This window comes from Aythya ferina, assembly GCF_964211825.1.
Source record: "Aythya ferina genome assembly, chromosome: 3".
Lineage (NCBI taxonomy): Eukaryota > Metazoa > Chordata > Aves > Anseriformes > Anatidae > Aythya > Aythya ferina.
The window spans coordinates 44,773,925-44,797,518 of NC_140298.1; the positions used below are offsets into that span (position 1 = coordinate 44,773,925).

A 23,594-nucleotide genomic window follows, 5' to 3' on the forward strand; every position below is an offset into this window, starting at 1 on the left:
CCTGCTGGCAGCAGAAAGGTTCATGAACATCCCAAATCACACTCTGAGTGTCCAGTAGCCTCAGAGAGACACGGTCTGGGTGTCCAGACGCCCTCCTTTATGTCTCCAGGAACAATATGGAGTCCTCCAATCATGCGTCCTGTCTGCCTGCCGGCTGTCTCAGGGCAGGCAGGGAGTGGCTCCATGAGTCTTCCTGCCTCCCTCCTTCTGTCAAACTGCCATACTGCACCCAGTCGCTGTTCCTGGCTGCTCACGCTCCTCGGGGGCTTCCTTGGACACGTGGGGGAGGCGGCTGCTGCCCCTTTCAACACAACACAGTTGTACCACAATGCTTTGAATAAAAATCTTTAAACTCAAACAAGCACGCGTGACAGTTTGTGAAAATTGTTTACCACGGTGTTTGTCCCGTCCTCACAGCCCTAAGGATCTTTAAATCCACCATTTTTTGGTCACCGCAGGCAAGCCAGCATTTGACCTTCACATTCCCAATAAGCCCGTCCTCGTTCCTGAGAAGGAGGCTCAGCAGAGCACTTCTCCTTGTCTCCTGTATCACTTGGATGAAGAACTTATCAGTGCATTCCAGGAGCCTCATGGATTGCTTATGCCCTGTTCTGCTGTCCCTCCTACAGCAGTTGCAAATGTTTCTTGCAAGTAATCACTTTGCTGTATCAGGAATGCAAATATAGAGTTACCATTCAGGGTTGCAGCCCTCTCATCTTTTCAAAACTTCCCTTCGACATCTGCTTCCCTCCTAACTCCACATCAAACAACTTCAGTCTGTTGACTATTCATAACCTAACACAGAGTCAGCCTCAGTGAACTAAAGGGGATGCCATAGTTCTGTGGAACCTCCATGTCGAAGGATTTACATTGCCCAGAGCAGTCTATCAGGCAGGGTTATGTGATGAAGGGATGGTAAGGGATAAGAAATAAATTGATTTCCAGAATCAGCCCCTGTCTGTAAGGGAAGTCTGAGTGAGAAAAAGCAGGTAACGCCTACCATGCTGAGCAGCAAGTACAGGAAGTGCAAAGGATGCAAAGGATTTCGGTCCTCCCAGGAACTTCAGTATGAAGCCAGCCAAGGTGTATGAGACAGCTTGTGGCATTCAAGACCCAAGAAGATGTAGAGCCTGTACCACACAGGATCACCTCTGGGGCCTCTGCTTATGGCCACAACCTGATGGCATTGGACTGTCTTCCTCCATACAACTCTCAACATAGACACCCTTCCAGTTAGCACCATGTGCTCTCTCTCTACAAAGTCATTTGTGGGTTCAGACCCACACCACAAATGCAAGTCAAGCCCACTGCGTCCTGGGAGGAAGGTCTATGTGGAGACTCCTCTCCCTTACCAATGAGCACTGCAGAAGCCTCCCTCACAGTCTCAGGCCATGAGGCAGCCACAACGAAACCACCAGATGGGTGCTATGATGCCCATGCACCATCTCTCTCCTGGAAGGATGTCAGGCACTCACTGAAGAAATGCGCTCATTTTATTTGCTTGTATTAAGCAACAGCCAGGCTCCAGGCACAGCACAAGCCCAAGAATTACAGCCCAAATGTTTAGAGGTGCCAGGTCAATCTCTGAGGGTTTCCTCTTTTCTCATGGTGACCGGCCACTATTGGAGAATCATTTTTGGGGAAGAACTTGCTGCTCTTCTGCTCATTTTCAGGCCTTGCAGTACACATTGTATTTAATCTTTGCTGCCAGCTTTGTTCTCCCTATGGAGTCTTCAAATTTTCGGTCCATTTCTTCATTCTGAGCTTTAGAGAAGAGGTCTCTCCAGCTTCCAACAATGCCTGTGTACAACAAGAAGCAACAAGGACTGAAGGTGGCTATTCCTGAAAGAGGATAACACAACAGTGATGCAGACTCACTGCACACAGAGGCAAGAAGCGTCTGTTTTATGCCCCTAAGAGGGCTAATTGCCTAGGAGAGGCAAGGTCACAAAAATAAGAAAATAAAGTCTGGAGCAAGACCACAGAGAGAATTGGCGCTGCCTGCACGCCTTCCCTCCCCAGAGGCATTTCCAAGGTGGTTTCATGCAGAGTTTACACTGAAAAGAGATGAACCTGTTTTTGTCACAAGGGAATATGCATTTGTGAATGCCTCCTTCTGAAAAGTCAAGTTATATGGGGAAATGGGGTGAGTGGTGGAGAGGAGATCAGTTAAATCCTTCTTCCTCCAAGGGGTTGGAATGGGAAGGGGCTAAAGCAAGCCCGTGTCCACAGCAGTCAGAAATCAGAGACTCCTGAGCACTGGGGAGCAACTGAGCTACAAGAGCCCGGCCCTGGCCTCAGGTCTATAAGTGATCACCACTATTGGCACACCTGTTGAGAGAAACCATGTTGAGACTATTTCTTATCTCCTGGTGAGGAAATAATAATGTGATGCCCAGGAGGCCAACACAGCATTGAGTATGATGTTCCTGAGACCCATTAGCACACCTCCTCCAAAAGAGAATTTGTATGAAGTGACACGTGCAGTCAGAAATGTCAAAAAGCCTACTTGAAATTCAACTCCAAAGACAGAAACAGCCTTTCTCCACATCACACCAACCCACTGTTCTTCCCCTCCAGATCAACCATCAGCCTCATCGCACAACTCCTGGGCAAAGGCCACACCAGCAGCCACCCATAAAGACAAACCACCCAGCCCAAGCAGATTTAGTGCATAATTGCTGGTATACATGTAACCTACGTAATGGTAGCCTCCACCTGTACACCTCACTTGCCTAATTGACCAGCGTTGCCACAGGGAAAGAGAGCAACACGGAAGCAATGGCTGAGGACCATGGATAGCTGAGGCACTCCGGTATGCTACTCACAAACAGCCCCAAAATCTCACCAATGGCAGAAGCTTTCTGTACAGGATGCTACAGAAGACACCCCAACCATACCTGCCATTCACAACAGGGCTAGCAAGCTCATGGCTCAGTGACTCTCAGAAGACAACTTTAGAAGGCAGATTTTTCATTTGCAAAGACTTACCCTTACGGAAGAGGATGTCCCCAAATTTACCATGGGTTTCCTTGGATTTCTCCTTCATGGCTTGGAAACTGGTCTTCTTGGCAATTCTGTGAAAATCTTCCTCATCCAAGGAGAACTCAAAGAAGGCAGCAATCTTTTTCATTCCCAGTATTGGGTTCTGGCCAAAGGAACACAGCACAAAGGTGAAGTCAAAAGACTGGGCACCATGGCTAGGTTACAAAGCCAGCATCCAGTGATGTCACCAAGGAATTCTAAGGTCTCTCACAGAGGGGGAACCTATACATGGTGGCCTCCGGTTCAAGGCCTTTTCTTCTCCCTAAAAGCAACTGAGTAAGATGAGACTCCCTCCACAAATAGACAAGCCTGCTCTCCTCCTAAGCCCCCATGGGCCAGCCCAGGAGCAAAAGAGACTAGCTCAGGAAAGCGTGCTCTTCTAAAGGGACAGACAGGCTTGACCCAATAGTTTCTACTTCCCCATAGCCCCCACATATATAAGGACAGTTGCACAGTGCATCCATCAAGGAAGAACTGGCTGAGGTACCACACCTCTTTCAGTTCCTCATAGCTTATCATCATGATCTTCTCATGGTCAATGTATTGGTTCCATTCCACTAACTGGTCAAAGTAGGATCCCCAGGCCACTGCAAAGAAAAGAGGAATAGTTGTGCAGGATATCTGTGAAAACAGCCTTTACCAAACTAGAGGAGTCAGCCCATACAGCTATCTAAACATGGCACCAGAATGGTGAAGTGGGGACTAGGTAATGTCTGTTGTTTTGGCTGAGGTCAATGAAGGATCCCGCAGTTCTTGTCACTAGGTTGCACTGAACCACCAGCTCTATTACGGGAATAGAAAGATTCAGGCTTTGCCACAATCTCTCCATTCTAAGTTAGAGACAAAAGTAACACTAGTTCTCTGTTACTCCGCTATTCATCCATAACATGGGCCCGTCTTCCCATGACTGCCTTGGGAAGATATGCTGGGGTAAGATTCCCAAGCCCAGAATCCTGTATATGCACTCTAGGTGGAAAGAAATCCCAGAAAACACAGGGAAAAGTACATTTCCCATTCATGAAAGCTGCAAAGTACTCATCCCAGGAGGCAAAGGATGGCAGCACTGGCATGTTGTTGTAGAAGTGGTAATAGGAGACGGCCGTGTCTTTGGGGTTCCGAAGTAGCACAAGGACCTGGAGGAGGAATATTCATGATTTGGTTGTGATATGGTGACTGAGCAAGACACCATCTTCTCAACACATCACAAGTCCACAAACACCCACCAGACAATGACATGCCAGTCTAATTCCTTTGGTTTAGTAAGAAGTCAGAGCCTTGGCAGACCACTTGCTGGCAGCTTCAAGGTGAAAAGAGATACCTTTTCAGTGATGCCCTTGGGACACAGCTGTGAACTAGCACCAATCCAAAGAAATGAGCTCAAGGGCTACAGACCAGAAGATTTACAAACAGGCTGTGGGTGCACCCATGCTTCTGTTTGAAGCAGTTCTCATCAATGATCATCTTATCTCCTGAGGCCCTGCTGGGCTTTCGACAAGTACTGGTCTTAGAGGCAAGTCCAAGCCTCTAAGCTTATCCAAACAGGGTAACTGCTTGCCATGCTCAGTTTTCTGACACAAAAATCTGGAAGCATTTTTCTGAGATCTTAGGGGCTACTAGCCCACCGAGAGAAATTAGAGTCAGCAGAGCTACTGCTGCCAGGAGAGGATGCTTATTCACAACTTCAGCACGCAGCACTCTGCCTCTTCACCCTTGGAAATGTGCCTATGCATTGAACAGCACAGGTGAAAGTGCAAAAAGACATCTCACACAGGCAGAGGAAAGCTAGCTTGAGGTGGAAATGCTTTTGCAGTGTGACTCAAAGAGAAGACTCACCTTAGCCTTTCCTTGGAGGATGGAGAAGGGCAGGAGATGAGGATGCAGATGGGTTGAAATGATTCTTCGGGAAGGCAGTTTCTTCATCCTCTTTAAGGCAGGTGGGAGAAATAGGACAGAAGTAGCTTATTCAGTGAAGTGAGCCTTTTCAGGAGTCATGGGTAACAGGAAAATGTAAGACCAGACGAGAGTTATCTTATCCCTTGGGAAATCCCAGGCACTGGCGGCATACATGTAGGCTTCTGCTAGCCTCTGCCACAGAGCATCACTTCACATGAGACAGGTCTGAGGACAGGACACCCACAAGAACAGTCTTACAGATCCAACCAACTGGCTCCAGGCCTGGAGCCCCCAGGCCTCCAACACTGGCTGGTGTTCTGAGACCCTTGCACTGGGACACCAGGGGCAATAGGACATGCTGTTTGCACTGACCCTAACACTTGTTACTACTCTGAAGTCGTCTATTGCTCCTGAGATTAAACATTGTCTTTCAACTGTTACTACCTGTAGCAAGAGTATTGCCAGTATTTCGAAACCCTGCCCACCTCATATATTCCAGGATCTCCAAACTCTAGACGTGGAAACATCTGTTGCTCCTTTTCAGCATTTATTCTCTCTTTCATTTCTTCTTCTGTATATTTAGCATCTGCTGATTCCAGCTCCCTCACCATTTCTTCAAGCCAGTTGGTTCCTGAAATGATAAAGACACCAGGAGAACGTCCGTCCTGGGCTGCACATCTCCACCTTTTCCTTTCAGCCTGGCTGAGAGGAGCTTCAGTTTTCGGCCTTTTACTCGTAAGCAGTTTGGTCTCATACCCAGCCCCCAGCTAGGCTCCCATAACTGACTGAAGAAGGGTTCTTCAACCAAACCAAAAGACTGTCAAACTCTGACAGCATCTTTGCACCAGGCTCAGCTGTCTTGGCTTCTGTGACCTGCCACAGCTGGTATGTGAGGCACTGGGCTCAAAGAACCAACTCTCACTTTTCATCTAACCTCTTCTGGGACGTGTAGGTGGACCCTCACACGTCTAAACTATTTCTGCCCATGCACAGCTCTACAGGCTGCACTCAAAGTCAATGTAATAAGAATCACCAACTCCTCTTTCTGTATATGACCTGTTAATGTATCTCTCCAAAGTGATTAGAGACAAATGTGAAGGAATCCAAAATGTCCACATGAAAGGAAACAACTTAAGAGTCCTGGTAGCATTCTTTTTTCCTCCACTTAGATGCATGGGAATTACTTGCATTCTGCAATGCAGTAGATCTGTGGAAACACTGCTATTCTGCCCTCGTTAGTAGGAAATAGTCCCTGTATTACCCTTGCAGCAAGTAGGGTAACATCATATTTTCCTGTACTAACAAGACTGTATTCGGAAAGTCAAGGGATGTGATTATTGTGCTTTATCCAACACTGGTGATTTCGCCACTTGCACACAGCATGCACTTCATGCACTGAAGCAGAAGAAGTTTTGAGAATCAGAGGAGGGTCCTGCTGAAAGCCCCTGAAACCACTGCGAGCTGCAGCAAGTGAAACACATGGAAAGGCTTGGGTTGCTCAGGCTGGGGAAGAAAAAAAAAAAAGGCACGGAGGAGAAGGAGGTTGGATTAGAAGACCTCCAGAGATGCCTTACAACTTAATTTAATGATCCTATGGAGAATGGTGTCACCATAAGCTTTTCTCAGGTATTACTGCTGCGTTAAATGAAGGCACATGCTTCTGGATTGTAGCATTGCACGTTTAACTATTTATCCAGTGAACACTCACCTGTTTTAGGATAGCCTGCTAGAATCACATCGTCGCTCCTGATTTCAAGGGATTTCAGAGCTTCCAAAGTTTCTGGGCTGCTAAATGCAGTAGGGTACAAAATACCTTTGTAAGAAAACAGCATATCTTCTGGGGAAGTCTTTTCATTCTCTGAAAAGCAACTTTCCACTGCTTCAATGACTCTTTCTCTATTTCTGCTCATGCTTGTATCCCTGTGGAATTCTTTTCAAGCAGAGATACAGACTGTCTTTCCACAATGCAGAAGAACTTTATACAGTGTGTTAGGAAATCAGAAAGGGCATTCACTCAGAGATTAAGATACATGTCACTGATTAACTCCATTTGTACTCTGTTACCTCCTTTCGAAACTGCAGGACAGGAGACTCACAGTAGTGACATGGAGTCTCTCTGCCATGCCTGATACCAGCAACAATAGTCTGTTCTCTGCAAAGCATTGCTGTTGGGACAGCAATTCCAGTTAATACTGCTAGCATTCAAAATATTGCATGAAATCAGGGAGAGACCTATAAGTGTTGTAAGATACTACTTTAAATATTTTTAACTGCTGAGCTACATAGTACAATTTGCAAACTAGATAACCAGCATAACTATGAGGGCAGTGGATCTCAGCCTACTTTGGTATTGACTTCACTAATGGATGCATACCCAAGGGTCCAACTTTGTTCCAGGTGCCAGTGCTATCTTCAGCCCATTATTGTAACATTATCACTCCAGGTAATATATTCAGCACTAAGGACTTGTACCATCTAAGCCATACTTCTCATGACTGAATACTCACATTCAAGACCTTCTACTTCACCATATCCTTCAGAAGCATTGATTTCATGTGAAACTCTAATACTTAGGTTCTGCATTAACATGAATCAAGTTCACCTGTATCACATTAGTTCTTTTTGTGTCTATACTTGGCCATAATTTAATCTTTGGGTGAAAACGTTCTTAGTGGGGGAGTTATTGGTATTCTGGCTGCTGCCTTTTCAGAAGATAAGTAGTACTAAGATGGAGAAATATGTATCTCGACAAGTTATATCATTGCAAAAAGTCGCATTGTCCACATTCATTGCCCAACATGGCTGCTTGCCTTCTCTGTCTTCCCCTCACACACATCCCTACCCTGTTGAATGCACAGGCCCACAGAGCATCTCTAATGAAGCAAAAGCACCTGAAGTGTTACTGCTATAAAACAGATAGGGTGAGATTTTAAGGGCAGACAGTAACTGAACCCCTAACCTTGGGATAACACAGGAGAGGATAAACTACATAAACAGGTCATTGGCTGGTTTTCCATCAGATAAGCAAGGGCATGTCTACAATTTATTTCAGACCAGGTGCTTTCAAATTAGTTTTAATCTAATTAGTTTAACAGAGTAGCAGCTATACAGCTTCCCTTGTGCACACTGTAGCACCCAGTCTTTGCAGAGATTGTTTTCAGAGCCTGTGAGGCTCAATAACAACCACATACGTAATCTCTCATCCAATAGTGCTGCAATGGTAATACTATTTGAAGCTCAACCGCTTCCCCTTACTAAGTAAATGTGATACTTACATTTACTTCTCAAATCCCTGTGTGCTTGGAAAGTCTCAGTGCAACTCAAGGCTCTTGTGCAGTATCTGTCTGAAAACCCCAAAGCTGCCATTAAACTACTGTAAGATTCAGCCAGTGAGAATGAGGAAGGTAACTCTAAAATCTGGTGTGGGTTCAACTGAGGAAAAAATGTCACAAAAGGAAGGCAGTTCATGGCCTCCCTAAGCAGCAGCACTCTCAAGTTTAGAATGACCTGCAACCAGTGGCTTTAACAATTACTGCCTCTGTGTTATGTATGAACCTCCTATTACTGTAAACCAGAATAAGGTTTGACTTCCCCCCCCCCCCCCCCCCCACTTTCACCAAATTAATCCTTGCTGAGTGTGATTCTTCGTCTTTTCTTACAATTCACTCTTACTGGCTTTCCCCCATTAAGTACTTCAGCCTTTGGTTTGTTTGTATTTTCACACTTACCTTTACTGAACTTTATGTTTTCCAACCTTCTTCTTAATTTGTCATGATCTTTTGAATTGTTTCCCCGTTTTCCCCAATACTGTCTCATTTCTGTTCTGGTCCCCAGACTTAAATATCAAATAACTTAAATTCATATACTATACATATACTAGTTTGTCCACAAGAGTGTTAAAATAATGTTGAATACATCCAGGCCTCTCCACTAAAGGATATTGCTTTAACTGTCCTCCCAGTTTTGTACTGATCCAGTTTACGAAGTTGTACCTTGAACAAACTATTGCAATTAGTTTCATAACAGCCATGTAAACAAGTGGAAATTCCTGCAAGTGTTGCTGACTCTAGATGCATTTTATGACTGTTGTTTGGATTTCTAGGAACTCAAATCTACTCTCAGTACTTTAATCACCTTACATAACCCATTTAAGTTGCTATCTCTACATATGAAGCTATAAATCTGTTGATCTAAGTTGCTTCTCTTTTGGTGTAATTTCAGAACCTGTCTGATGCCAGAATTACACAAATATTAACATCACAATTTTGCTTTTTACTAACCTTTATACAGATAGAAACATTGATTTCAGTGAACCAAGTGCAAATTTATATATGAGAAAAAAAAAATAGGGATTTTTTTTGTGTTCTACAGAGATAATTATTTGTGATCATATGTAAAACCAGTGCCTATGATTGGATCATGGCTGTTAATACCAGTCTGTAATTTGAATTCCAGATTGAAATTCTGCATTCAAAGACACTAAAATACTTAAAAATTCTGATCTCCATGCTTCTTCATTCTATTTCTTCTAGCTTTCATCGCATTTGTCCTGAAGTCACAGGAAAGATATCCTTTGTCATTATTTAAGGTTGCATCAGATCCATATTTTGCTAGTGATCTTAGTTGTGAAGATGTTGCCTAACTTGAGGAATTTTTGGAAAAAAAAAAAATCTCCATATACTAAATAATTTCTAAATAGTCTAGAATGACTGTTTGGCTGGAAGCACAAAAGGACCATTTCAATCCAGTGATAGCTACTGAAACAAGGCTGTCAGGTTTATTTGAATATAGTTAGTTATCATCATATTCAGCAAATAAATGTAGCCAAAGCAAGCCAAAGAACATTAAAAGAAAAATAAACAAACATATAAAAGAAAAAAACGAACAACAACAAAACAACTATTCATCACTCTCGCTGTAAAGGCTGATGCAGTGTGATTAATGTGATTATTACGATAATTCCAAGATTCTTGGATCATTCCAGCTTTCTAGTATATGTTATTCAGATGATCTGAAAATGCAGTGGAAAGCTCTTCCTATAACCACATTTAATTGCTCTTCAGGCTTTGCAGTACTCGTCATACTTCAACTTCCTCCCCAGTTTAGTTCCTGCTATATGTTCTTCAAATGCTTTGTCCATTTTCTCATTCTGATCTTCATTGAAAAGACTCTTCCAGTCACTTACACCACCTTCAAAGAAGCAAAGAAATTATTGGAGAAAAAAAGAAAAAACAGCATAAGGTCCTATTTTTCTGCAGTTCTTTACTCCAGAGTCAATTATGACTGACAAAATGGAAGATCAGGAAGGACTGATTAAAAATCATCTGTCTGGAGGCAGAACTGGGCTTGTGCTCCCTTGTCAGCTTCTGATTTTATCCAGTGACACCTTTAATGTCAAATGTAGAAATAGATTCTGACAACCAGGTTAGCCCTCTCATATCTGCATCACCTACACTGCACTACAAAAGTAGTCTTCTACTATCTTGCTTCTCTCTATTACCGATTCTTGGATCCTTGTCTTTTCTCTAACTTGTTAGCATGAACAAGGGGTTGACAGTGGCCCTTTCAGGGCACTTACACTCTCCCAAAAATTTAGGCTGAGTTTTGGCCCCTTTCTTTTAAAACGCCTGCCCTCCCCAGGTAAGCATATGGTGGCTGAAGAAGACTCAGTGAGGAAGACTCTTGGCCCATAGAGGGAAAGTAATTCAGACACATGACTACTCCTTCCTGCCAGTCATCTGTGGGCCTCTAAAATTTGCTGTATGCTGTTGCTTCTCCCATGATGGCTGCAGTCCCTTCCTCACGAATGCTCCTTGACTAGTTCTTGACAGCATGATGTTTCTGCCTCTGGGCCTCTTGGAGCTCCCTACCTTTGCGAAAGAGAATGCTGCCCAGCGCCCCGTGGGTCTTCAGCGAGTTCTCCTTCATGGACTGGAAGCTGCTCCTCTCCACCACACCCTGAAGCTCTTCCTCAGTCAGAGAAATCCCAAAGAAAGCAGCGATATTTTTCACTCCCAGGGCCCGATTCTGAAAAGAGGAAGGCAACATACCACATGACATTCAAACAGATTACATTGCTTTTTTTTTTTCAAGATGTTTTCATGGCCTTGCATGCCTCTGTTAGCTGCATATACATGTATAGAGTATTCAGAGTTCATCAAGACTGGAATGGTGTCTAGTGTTTTTATTCTCCATTACTGTTTCAGATAAGATATGAGCTGTATTCTTATAGATTACAGAAGGCTGTGTATAATTTACAGTTGAGACAAATCTACACCATTTGGAGCTATAACGGCTCCAAAAAAATAATTACTGAGGATTTTGATTTACAATGATTTGGGCTGATGCTGCAGCTAAAGAGAAAATAAGAATCATGTTCACACGCACACAAATATATATTAAAAAGTTTTTAAACTGGAATTTCATTTTACCCTATTCCTAAAACAATAATCTTTCTCATACTGTATGTATCATGCAGTTTGAATACACTATATGAATATAATGGTTTATTGGTTAGGAACAATTGTTCTTTGAAGTATAAAATACTTGTTACCTCAAGAGGTAACCTCACCTCTTTTAGTTCTTCGTAAGTTATTGTCATAACATTTTCATCAGCAGCATACTTGTTCCATTCAGAAAGATAATTAAAGTAGGATCCCCAGGGCACTAAATAAAACAAAATAATCCTAAGATGAAGAATAAAATAATATTAGACAAGCTCCTTATGATATTAAACAATTTTTTGTCCTTGGGTTGATCCTTCCACCATAGCCATTATGTTTATGCCTGAGTTTACCCCCTTCTGGGATAAACCCCATAAATCCCTCTTTATGGGATCTATGGGGTTTTGCTCCAGACTGTTCCGATTTCTGTCATAGTCTCTGGACCAAAGCTAGTCCAGTGTGGCTCTGAAGGATCTGCCTTCTCACCAGGGCCAGCAAGGGAGCAGGGGGTCTGGCTCAGAACCTCTGCAAACACCTCCACAGAAACGCTCCTCTCTAGTGTGGCTAGTTTTAAGCAAAACCTACCTTGTCTGCTTCTTTCCATTTCTGTGCAACAAAATTTCTGTGCATTTCTGTGCAACACAAAAACTGGAGAATTTATGCAGTTTTAAACTAGTGGGATTATTATTTTTTTTTTTTGGCCAGTTTGGCAAGCTGGTGTTCAGATGTCTGTGTGAGCACAGGATAATGGACAGTGGAGAGGAGGAGGGGTAAAGGGGATCCAAGAGCAAGATAAGGAGGAACTGCTTCTTCCAGCAAAAGTAACAGTTTGTGCAAATTAAAGCAGTTTGTGTAAGTGCAGTTCTGATGAATATCTGTCTTCAGTCAGTAAGACAAATACTGTTAAATTCACTGCAAATTTCTCACTTTCTTTCCTTAATCACTGCTTTGTTTGCTGTAAACTAAAAAAATGCAAGTGAATCTGATTTACAAAATGCAAGGTTTTTAGATAAAGTCAAAACATTGAATAATTAACATAAAAGAATATACTGTACTTTTCTCTGTCATGAAAGCTATGAAGAAATCATCCCAGGTCTCATAGGAAGGAAGAAGAGACATGCCATTGGAAAAATGATAAAAAGATGTAGCCACGTCTTTTGGATTGCGAATCAACAGCAATATCTACAAAATAAAAATATTTTATTTCTACAGTGAAAAATAACAAACCATAGTATGAAAAAAAAAAAACAATACTCTTCTTTAGAACTGCAGTCTGGGGAATTTCTAGTATGTCATACGCTATTTGCAGTAGTAACAATTCTTTTCTAAATCCAGTAAGTGAAATATTTTGCTTCACTTCAGCACCTTGTGAATATGATTGCCTATAGTTATCAAAATATCTTTTCCAGATTAATCAAATTAATTATGCAGAATCTAAGTATGATTTGCCCAATACGAGTATTATTCATCATTTAGATAGAGAGGAAAAAAATCACACAAATACATATTATCTCCAGAACTTAACACATTTGTAACAACATTGTGGAAAGCCTTCCATAGGAAGTTGTGTACAAATACATTTTTTTACTGCTGGAGGTTTTGTTTTCCCCCACACCTGCCTTGTGGATACTGAAACAAATGTGTCAGTAAGGATGAACTGAGACTTACTGAGATAAATGGTAGCTATCAGTCAAGTAAAAATGGCCAGGCTAAACACTATGTAAGTATAAGAATGATTTTGAAATTTGGCCTAAAAGCACTAAATTGGCTTTCAAAAGCATTTGTAGGAGTGTTTGCTTACAAAACATTCAAATCATCACCCACCTTGGCTTTACTTTTGAAGATAGACCTGGGAAGATTGTCAGGAAGAAGATGAGTAAATATAACTCTTCGAGAAGGTAACTTGTTCATTCGCTTTATTAAGAATTGGAAGGAGGAAAGTAGACAGTTCAATTACTACAAGTATTCTGTTCCATTGGCCTGTGATAAAACATTAATTTGCTAAATTTATCAACAGTTTTTGGCTGATCAGAAACACTTATGCTTTATGAGTGTTATCCTGGGATCTTAGCAGTCTACCCTGAGTAGCAATAATCTTCAAAAGCCCCTGAGAATGAACATTTGGAAGGAAGATTAACCATTACTAATTCTCTTTAGTGATAATGAATTTAATATGTTCTGCTAGACAAGGTATGAAACTGAAAGGTAATATCCAGAATCTAACCGGGAGCATGGGAAAGATGAATGATCCCAAGAGAGAAGGGGGGATAAAGAAGAGGTAGTAGAAAAGACAAAAGTCATTCTTTCAATATTTAACTTTTCATGAAACTCTTCATAAATATAGAAAATGCTATGCCGAATTTCTGTAGTGCTTGTATTTCTAATGAGTATGTGCTCCTCTCAGGCCCTGTAGAGTGTCCCTTTATCCCTCAGCATTTTGCAACATAAATGAGTTTCAGCCTGGCCAGATGAAGCCTACAGAGACATGGAAGAGTTCTTATCAAAGAGTGGAGTATTTCACACGCCATATATTCAGTGTTTGAAGCACCAAATTTTTAAAATTTTAATAAGTATTCTGTGCCCACCTCAAATTTCCCAGCATCTCCAACTTCAAGGTAGGGGAATTCTTCTAGGTCTTCATCATTAACACTTTCTTCATCCTGCGTTTTCTTTTCAAATGTGGCTACCAGATCACTTAAGATCTGACCCACCCAGTTTGTACCTGGGAGGGGAAAAATACAGAATTGCTTGTAAAGCCTTGAGAAAAAAGCTGAAATGTATCTGCCAGCAGCCAGGAAGTAGGTAGTACTAGCAGGTGAGTTGCCTGATCTTCTTTCTTGTGATACAATATCACAGCTGACTGTCTGGACAATCACCTCTCAGGGCCCTACCTTTGCACCTTTGAAGGTTACACTTCTCCAACTTAGATGGCTAAATACATCATAAATTAACTTGTAAATTGTAAAATAACTAATTAAGGAGAAAAACCACTGCATGCACTAAACATGCATTAAAGTAATAATTTTTAATTGTTACAAGTGGGAATAGGGGTGGTGAACCTGTACCTCAAAACCTAGTAAATTACAAATGTTTCCTGATGTGCTGCACAGGATTATCTTGGGTGGAAGGACAGGTCACAGAACTTTAGCATAGTTGCAGTACTAGATCCAAAAATTGTGCTTTGTATGCTCATTTTCTTTACCAATATGTAGTATATAAAAAAAAGTCTAAAATGTTTCATATATATATATGATATATTTTTTTCACAATGTAAAAGAGAACCCATAGAGATCTCTCATGTTTAGTTTACCATTTCCTGACCTGTGGACACTGGGTTCCTATGTCTTTGTCATTAGAGTTCAAGAACTGCATTTTAGTGTACAACATTTCTTCAAACAGAAAACATGCTAAAAAAATAGCAAAAACTTTATAAACCTGTCAGCTCTGGCTATCTGCTGTAAGGCACTGTGAATCCTATTGTTGAAGGAGAAAAATAGCTATATTAAAATGGATATGTAACACATCCAAGAGCCAACGTAGAGTGCTTTCAGGGAGATGCAGCAAAGATGTAGGGTAAACTAGCAACCCCAGAAAAGAACTGCTCTCCATCTCCCAATAAAAATCCATGTGGCCACTGCCAAGTGTTGCAAAATAATTTTTGGTAGTCATGGATTTTAGATATTCTATACATTTATGAGGAAAAAAAAAAAAATATATATATATATATATATGCAGCACTGCATGTGAAGGCACCAATGGGTTCACTCTGTGTAGAAATACAAAGCTACTGTCTTTACAAACGTAACTGCAAGAGAAGGAAATCTAGTTGCCTCCAGTTTGAGAATTACATTTTTCTTCTTTTCAATTTGTGCATATAAATTCATAACTACAAAAATTAAAGATAACAAAAGCTTTACACGCTATAGCTAAGAAAATCAGGTGTCTGTCAGTCATTTGCAAAATTCCTATATAATGTCCTCATAACTAGCTTTGTTGTGTTTTGTTTTGTTTTTTTTTAGAAAAAAAATGTTCTACCTTTTCTTTTTTCTCTAAAAATTGTAAATAGAATCCACTTATTTGATATCACACAAATTCATTTACAAAGAAAGCAAGTTATATTCACCAGATTTAGGGTATCCTGCTAAAATGACATCATCACTTCTGGCTTCAAGGGACTCCATAGCTTTAAACACTTCAGGACTGCAAACAGTAACAGGGTAGAGAATCCCCTTGTAAGAAAAAAGCAGTTCATCACGATCCATTGTGTTAGCAGCAACCATTGCCTTATCTACCACATCAATAAATTTCTTCCTGGGCTTTTCCATTCTTCTCTGCCTCACACACAGGCTCCGTCACAGTGAGAAATGCTACATGGAAAGAGAGCCACAGTGTGCCTTTTAATAGGGCTCTTACTTTTTTGGGTTTTGGGGAGGAGGAGGTGGGAGGGGGGTGGACCTTGTAAGCAATAATTAACTACTCTTTTTGAAACTGGAAAAAAAAAAAAAAAAAAAAAAAAAAAACAACTTAACTGCAGACAAAGACCTTAAGTCACTTGAACCCTTTGATATCAACAGAATATGGACATAATTGAACAAGAAAAACAAGCAAATGTAATTGCATCCTGGGTTAAAGGGTTTATCTAACTCAAAAACATCATATGCCAAAAATATGCAAATAATCACAACACAAAATTTATAAACAAAGTACATCAAGATAGAAGAAGGACATGATTACAGGCTAGGGTTTAACTGGCATAAGCACATTCCTTGTGGCTGTTCTGCTCTTTTCAGCATTCATTCTGCTGGGATATTTTCTTATATAACTCCTTTTTTTTTTTCCCAAAAAAAAGTGTGATAAAATGCACTGGGACTGGGAGAGTGTTTAGTGCATTAGTGGCTGTCCTGTAATGGTGGCCAACTTCTCCCTCCAGCTGGTGCCCAGGAGGGCAGAAGGACCAACATGCTCTTTGATCATTGTTCTTCTCTGTTTGGATTGCAACAGAAAGGTCTGGCTCTCTGATGGTTACATGAAAATGACTACTTTTACATGTTCTTCCCTTAATGAGCTCAATCATTGCTTAACAGCTGATCAATGATCACTGACTTAGTAAAAATATAGCCTCAGTTATAATGATTATTATTTATAACGGACTTTAATTTATGAACTTCAGACTGCACTGATCTCAGTACAAAAATTAAAGTAATGCCCAGGTTTAACATTAACATCTTTGACAAGAGGATGGATCACAAGGCAGAGAGGAAGTAGAAAATAGTTCCCCATTCTCCCCCCCAAAAAATAAAAATAAAATAAAAAATAAATTGTGCCAAGTGTCTAAATGCCATTCTTTCCCATCTCCATCTTTGAAAGCTGCCTATTGGGCAGCTCGATCAGGAGGTCCACCGATGGCACACCTGTATGCTTCTGCCAGTTGCTTGCCCTGGTGAATTCACACCCAGGCACTGAGGCACCCTGCAGCACTCACAGGATCACCTGGCCCTACAGCTCTTGCATTTTGATGCAAATATTGTTCAGTCTATGGAAATTTTTTGCTTTTACCTTCATCTCTTCCTTTCTGTAAAAATTTGTCAGTATACATGTATACAAGACTACCTGTGAGCAGGCATCAGCTGAACCAAGTGGACACCACATGACTCCTGCTCAGTCCATTTCCTGAATCAGAGCTTGCACCAAAGCACATCCAGTTGGCACCGTCTGCATCGCTTCACTTACATTAGCTAGAAATTACTGTACCATGAAATAGAGTCTTTGCTGATTCTTAACATGTAACCAGCTATTCTAGCAAAGCACAAAAGCTGCTTGCCTTATTTTTTTTCCTTTAGTTGGGGTTTTCATAATAGAAGCACATAATTCATTCCCATACTTCAATCTTTGCAGAACAGTCCGGAGAAAATTTGAGAGTGAAAAACCATTGGATTTCTGGTGTATATTTGCCAGAGGAGGCAGTCAGGGCACTTATTCATTGGAGGCATGTATTATACTTAGAAACTGAGCACCCCCCAAAAAAAAAAAAAAAAAAAAAAAAATTAATTAAAAAACAGTATTACTGAAGAAAAACCAATTAGAAGACGTAAGTCATAAGGAGGGATTTGGACGGGAATTAAATTTCTTGAGTGAGAAAAAAAAAAAAAAAAAGGATCAAGATTTCGTAACATGAGCCTTTGATACAGCCATCTGCCAGGACACTGTAGCTGGGAGAGGGGGCATAAACCTCACACGGTACGTCTTGCATAAGAAAGACTCTGATCCTGCCAAATGCTGAAACAGGAGACTGACGGAAAACATTAGTTGGTTTAAAGTTTCTAAAAAGCAGCTTTAAAAACATGGAGATTAAAAACAGATTAAAGGATTTGGTAATCTCCAGATTAATGGTGTTTGTTGTTTAAACCACCACTGTGCTTCTAAAGGTTTCTGACTTCCCATAGATATCAGACTTGGTCTTTCCTGATTGTGGAGTTTTGCAGAAAGAGTCTGGTGACCTTTGCTGTGATAGCTACAGGACTCTACCAGCTGACAGTTACCCAATGAGCTGATCTGCTTGTGCAGAGCCATTGCCTGTTAAATGAAACAACAACACAATCCCCAAACATACCCTCAAAACTTAAGGGAATGTGCTCTCAGTTGGTAGGTAAGAAGAGGTGGGTTTCCATAACTGTTCCTGTGATCTGCATTTATCTCATTCAGACTCTAGAAAAGGCTTCAGTAAATCAGCCTTCCAAAATGACCTAAAAGGGATCTTGGTCCACTTATGAAGGTACCCCCCTAAACTCCTTCTGACCATCAATATGACAAAAAAAAAAAAAAAAAAAAAAAAAAAAAAAAAAAATCAAGAGCTCAAGAGGGGAACGTTTCCTGGGATCCTATAAATCAGTCCATGAAAATTTGGGCCCCAAGTAGAATTTTCTCTACGATGGAAACACCATTTGTGTCATTTTTTTTCATTTGAATAATCCAGTGTGTGCCAGATCTGAGGGGAGTCAAAGTCTCCAAACAGCGACTGGGGTGGTAGGATGTGTTAGGTTATGTGGTAAAAGCTTGTCTGCCTGTCCACAAAGAAGCACAGAGACAATGGCAGGCAGGGGTGGGCAGCCCAAATAATGTCCTGCTGAGCTACTCCCAGGGCCATGACAGCAGCCATCAGCTCATCACCACCACAAGCACAGAGGAGCACACAAAGGCAGTCCAAATCCAGGGCTCATATGGTGCTGGGTGGGCTGCTGCCTGGGGACATAGGCACGTTAAGGGTTGTGAGGGAAGAAGGTTTCATCATTGGACAGGATTCATCAGGGGACCAAAGGTAGGGAAAGGGAGGGATTTAGGCAGTTTGGGGAGGAACAGTGAGGGAAAATAGAGGGATGAGTGATAAAAAAGGGACAGCTACATGTAAATTGTTGGCTGGTCAGAATGCTTGTCTGCTTTGCCCTGCACCTGACCATCACAGTATGTCCTGTCTTCTAATTAATTTCCTTTCCATCTTTTTGTCTGGGCAAGGGACTCTATTAAATGTGTACGTGTGTGTAGGGCAGTCTGAGCGCCAGCAGCAGGGGTCAGATCCTGTGTGGGAAGGCATCTGTGTCTGAGCGCCAGCATCTGGATTGAGTGCATCCGAATTAAGTGGGCTGGGACCATGAGCCAGAGCACCCATGTGCATGGGTGCCAGCAACTGGGGAGACCCAAGTGGCACCAAGTGCCAGCCCCTGAGCTGGGACCAGGGCTCAGAGCCTTTATGCATCTGGAGCAAGTGCGGGTGCATGAGCGTGGGTCTGAATGCTAGCAAAGGCCAAGACGGATGTGCCAGTTAAATCACCTCGAGGCATGTGTGCCTCTAACAGTAAGATTGCAGAGTGCTGCGTGCCTTCTGATAAGCTGATTGTTGAGACTACCACAAGAATAAACCACTTTTTACTCATTCAGTAAAACAGATAACATTTCCTGTTAAAATCAGCCATCCTTACTCAACTGCACTTCTAGATGCAAAATCTCCAGACATCCAGTCCTGGCTGAAAGTGCATATTAGTCAGTGTGCCTTGAAGGTCTGGTGAACTACCATGAAGAAAAATGCACAGCTCTACATGTCCACTCAAACGTAGTAGCAAAAGAGCAGGGTCCCCAAAGGCATTTTTACCTGGGTGTACTGGGTGTAGTATCTTATTCTAGCAACTGCATGATATTTTTGCTGCTATGTACGTGCTATTCTGTTAATTCCCTAATAATCTTCTATGTATTAGGTGTAGAATTAGATAAAAATTAGCTTATGAAATTTGTATAAATCTCCTTATCTCAATATTTATCAGTTCTGGTGATTCGAAAGATTATAATGCCTTACAGTTTTATGGGATTCCAGAAACATTCTTCATCTCCAGATGCATGTTCGCCATACCCTCTCTTTTAAAATCCAGGAATTATGGGTCAGTGGTATGTCCATGTGAACCCTTTTGCTGAATTCTTGATCTTGTCAATAGTTTACACCTATATTCTCCCAAAACATGAACCGGCTGGATATTTTGGGTAACTGTATCACTCCTCAGGAATACAAGACACATGTGAACAGACACAAAACAGGCTATTTACCAGACTGCATGACACTATCGCTATTTACTTAAAAATACAGGAAAATACTGAAACAGAGATGAAAAAGAATTAATCCTCAGTACAGGATCCAGGTTTGTTTTCTTCAGTACTCTACAAAGCTGTTTGAGCTGGGGTGTTATCTGTAAAATTATCTAGGATCCACCTTCACCTTTTGTTTTCTTCCTGAATTGTAGTCTTCTTTGTGACAGTTACCTTTCCTCAACAGAGCAAAGCTGGTCTCACCACCAGGTTAGACAATAGTTCCTAGTCTACAAAAGTATACCCAGACCTATCTTTCCCCTACCCAAACTTTCCCATGTGTCTCTTTTAAGCTTTCGTCTCACAGCTTTTTTTCAGCCTCAGCTTTGCTGTCTCTGGAGAGTTTCCACTCTCTAATCCCTTCTCTGGAACAAGGTAGGAAATAAGCAATTTTCCACAGCTTTCATCATCTTTATTAATGCATGGGCTAGTTGCCAAAGTACAGATGCAAAGGTTAACTATTCCCTCCATCCTGTTAATACTCCACTAGGTAAGAAGAAAGAACATCTCAGGACACACAATTCTGGAGAAATCATCTTTTTACACTAATCTAAATATAAAAGGTGTATGTTAACAGAGTCCACAAACCATCACCAGAAGAGGTTTACTCTGTTTTGTCTGATCTTTCCCATTGATATTGGTGAAATTAACTTAAAATACATAAGTAAACAATGAAAAGCAGGAGAACTCTGACTACAGCTCTGTTACCAAGTAAATGTGTAGAAGGGAGAGTCAAGTCAATGACCTGATTCACACACAAACACACACACACACACACACAAAAGTAACTCATTACATCCTTGTCTACCCATACAACTTGACATTAAAAGTAAGAGAACAAGGGGAAGAAGTGGGCAGAAGGGGATAAAGAAGAATATCAAAGACTTACAGAACATTACCTGATGTTTTGGAGGACTTTCTTATTTTGGGTAATAAGCTAAATATCCTACTTCCTGCAAACCTTTTATAAATCCCACTATGGTCTACGCCTATGAAGTAGTCAAATTTCTGGAAACTTTAGTACAGAACGAATTATGTCATACAAACAAAGTGTAATGTGGCAATACAAATGAAGCCAAATATATAATGCAGAAGTAATAGAAGTGAAATAAAGCTGATTAAAGATGTATATTGAAACAGGTTATTCAGATGCACACAAAAACAATCCTTAAAAAAAAAAAAAATCACAGTTTTAATTTTCAGTTTATGAATTCTAATATACAAATCAGGATATTAAAGCAAACATAAATTGCTCAGTAGAACATATGAGATTAAGTGGATATATCCCTGTGGGAGCAATTTAGGTCTTAAACATGTAGTCAAAATTGTGTATTTTGACAGAGATAAAAATTCTTTGCCTGAAGATCATATTTTAATTGTTTGTTTTGTTTTGTTTTGTTTTGTTTTGTTTTCATGTAACATCAAAGACATTTAGTTTTATTCAAATATTGTAGTATTAGAATTGGAAAGGCATGCAAAATGAACTGTGGAGTGTTTTTCTCTGATTTGTTCAGAACATATTTCTGCATGGAATTTGGTCCCAGTCATGACACTTTAAATTAATCCTTCAGACATCTTTGGAACTGAAAATTAATCCTTCAGAAAGTTTAAACATGAACTGCCAATCTGTATGCTAATTCAGATGCTGAATAGCTTGCTACCAAGCCAACTTGGGCACCAGCAGTAGCTCATCCTATTTACTCCTAGTCCATGCTATACCACTTTCTTTTTCCTCTTGTTTCCCTCCAAAGGACTGAGCTGAACACACTCCATATTGTGTGTTTTGGAGAGGATGAGGGCTGTGGTGTACTGCTGGAAGAAAGGTTGAGACATGGAGGAAGATACGTCTCTGTGTCCATGCCCCCCTATCATCATAGGGTATGGAGATATAGGAGAGGGAGTTGATGAAAGGAAATAGGGAGGGAAACAATCATCTGGGTACCTCGTCCCTAGAAATACTCAGTTCACAATTATCTATGTTCATTTTAGCCAGATTAAGATTAATGGTCATTAGTGCAAGAGTAAGAGTTAAAAGCTCACACACACCATTGTGTGATAAATACTGTTCTGCTGCTTCCAGGGTAAGCTTAGCAGCATAAATATTTTTGGCAGCGTCATACCTAACAAGCCCTGAAAAAAACGTGAGATGTCTACATGCAAAGCTTCTCCAGATGTTTGTGTTGCGTTTCCTAGTGCTCTGGGTGCAGCAGTAGACCCAGGCTGGCTCCATGGTTCCTGCTGTACCAACCCTTAGCAAACAGTCTGTGTTCAGGCAGGTTGTGTTTCTGGAAGAGTAACTGAAGTTTAGCTGGGAAGTTACTTCTGAGCTTTTGTGAAAGACACCAGATGCTAATACCCTGACCACAACTCAGCAGACTTCCACAGCCAGAGCAAAGGTACATCCCTCCAACAAAAGTTATCTGTCTACCACAGACATGGCATAACAAGGTGCCTTAAATTACCAGGAGCTCTCAAGTGAAAGTCTCCAAATTTGAGAATAGAGCTTGACTTTTGTCTTCAGAATAGACGTGTGAGACAAAAAGTAACTAAAACCCAAAACGAGGCAGGAACTTCCAACCATCAGTTTTTCACACTCAGGTCAGTCAGGTAAACATCTTTTCCAACTCTGTTCCTTACAGTAGTGGGTTAATGTGTAAAGCAGCCCTCATTGATTGCAAATATTACCAACATTATCAAGAAAGCCCTTACCTGTAAGTAACTGAAGGACACCACTCAGTGATGAAACCAGCAAAACCATGGCTAAAGGTTCACCTCCTCCTTCTCCAACTGTTTTCCTCACAGCCCCTTGTGCCTTCTCTCAAATCAGAACAGGATTTCACAGCAAGGCAGGTCAGGGAGGTGTGAGTAACCTGTGAAACAAAAAAAAAGGCAGCTGTAAACTGTAGCTTTACTGTATAGTGACTAAACCAATAACAACAGTGCATATAAACATGAGCTGTTTGGTTTATTACAACCATTTTTATCAGGCTAAAAAAAAAAAAAAAAGAAAACAGGAGGCTCAAGCTAGCATCTTATGTGTTAACAAGGTTCAGATTTCTGCTGATAAGAAAAATAAATAAAAAAAGCACAAAGTCTGGCACAGAGTTTACCAAGCAAACATTGGCACTAGCTATGCATCAAAATTACCCAAAGCTGTGGAGAGCGAGTCTGATATACTGTCTATAAAAAGATAAGAACATTTTAAACAAATCTGTGTCTGATATGTTGAGGTTGTTTTTTGTTCTTGTTGTTGATGATTGATTGTTGCTTTTTTTTTCCTGATCAGTACTTAATACAGATTTAATTTAATTTCCAAGGAATTCAATGAAAAAAAAAATCCATTAATTTGAATCATAGTTGGATGAGAGATTAAATATGCAGAAATCATTCTCCTAAGAAGTGGCCTGAATTGATACAGTTTCTGTGTGTCAAATACCCCTTTAGCCTTCTAGAGAGACCCAAGAGAATTTGACAATAAAAGGGGAAATATAATATTTCTTTAAGACAGCATCTTGTGAAGCAGAGCCCTTAGATTACTCTGTATGAGATTAATTAAAATGCCACCCAGTAAATGAACACTCTTAG

At 40.9% G+C, this 23,594-nt stretch overlaps 2 protein-coding genes across 5 annotated transcripts; both read right to left on the reverse strand.

The window, feature by feature from the left end:
- Positions 1 to 1,475: 1,475 nt before the first annotated feature.
- LOC311433693 (sulfotransferase 6B1-like) lies at positions 1,476 to 6,925 on the reverse strand. Its single transcript, XM_084513104.1, has 7 exons — positions 6,647 to 6,925; positions 5,424 to 5,569; positions 4,879 to 4,968; positions 4,052 to 4,178; positions 3,538 to 3,632; positions 2,992 to 3,148; positions 1,476 to 1,800 (listed from the first exon to the last, which is right to left on the reverse strand). Exons 1-7 carry the CDS (start codon positions 6,846 to 6,848, stop codon positions 1,670 to 1,672), a joined length of 948 nt encoding a protein of 315 aa, XP_084369230.1. The 5' UTR covers positions 6,849 to 6,925; the 3' UTR covers positions 1,476 to 1,669.
- Positions 6,926 to 9,681: 2,756 nt separating this feature from the next.
- LOC311433694 (sulfotransferase 6B1-like) lies at positions 9,682 to 22,991 on the reverse strand. 4 transcript variants are annotated; one of them, XM_084513106.1, is made up of 8 exons: positions 22,719 to 22,991; positions 15,505 to 15,610; positions 13,967 to 14,103; positions 13,206 to 13,295; positions 12,437 to 12,563; positions 11,510 to 11,604; positions 10,809 to 10,965; positions 9,682 to 10,128 (listed from the first exon to the last, which is right to left on the reverse strand). In XM_084513106.1, the coding sequence occupies exons 2-8, from the start codon at positions 15,560 to 15,562 to the stop codon at positions 9,998 to 10,000; spliced, it is 795 nt and encodes a 264-aa protein (XP_084369232.1). In that variant the 5' UTR covers positions 15,563 to 15,610; positions 22,719 to 22,991; the 3' UTR covers positions 9,682 to 9,997. The 4 variants fall into 4 exon arrangements, with proteins under 4 accessions (XP_084369232.1, XP_084369233.1, XP_084369231.1 ...); XM_084513107.1 differs by having other exon boundaries at positions 15,505 to 15,581; positions 22,719 to 22,978; XM_084513105.1 differs by having other exon boundaries at positions 15,505 to 15,748; positions 22,719 to 22,978.
- Positions 22,992 to 23,594: the final 603 nt, after the last annotated feature.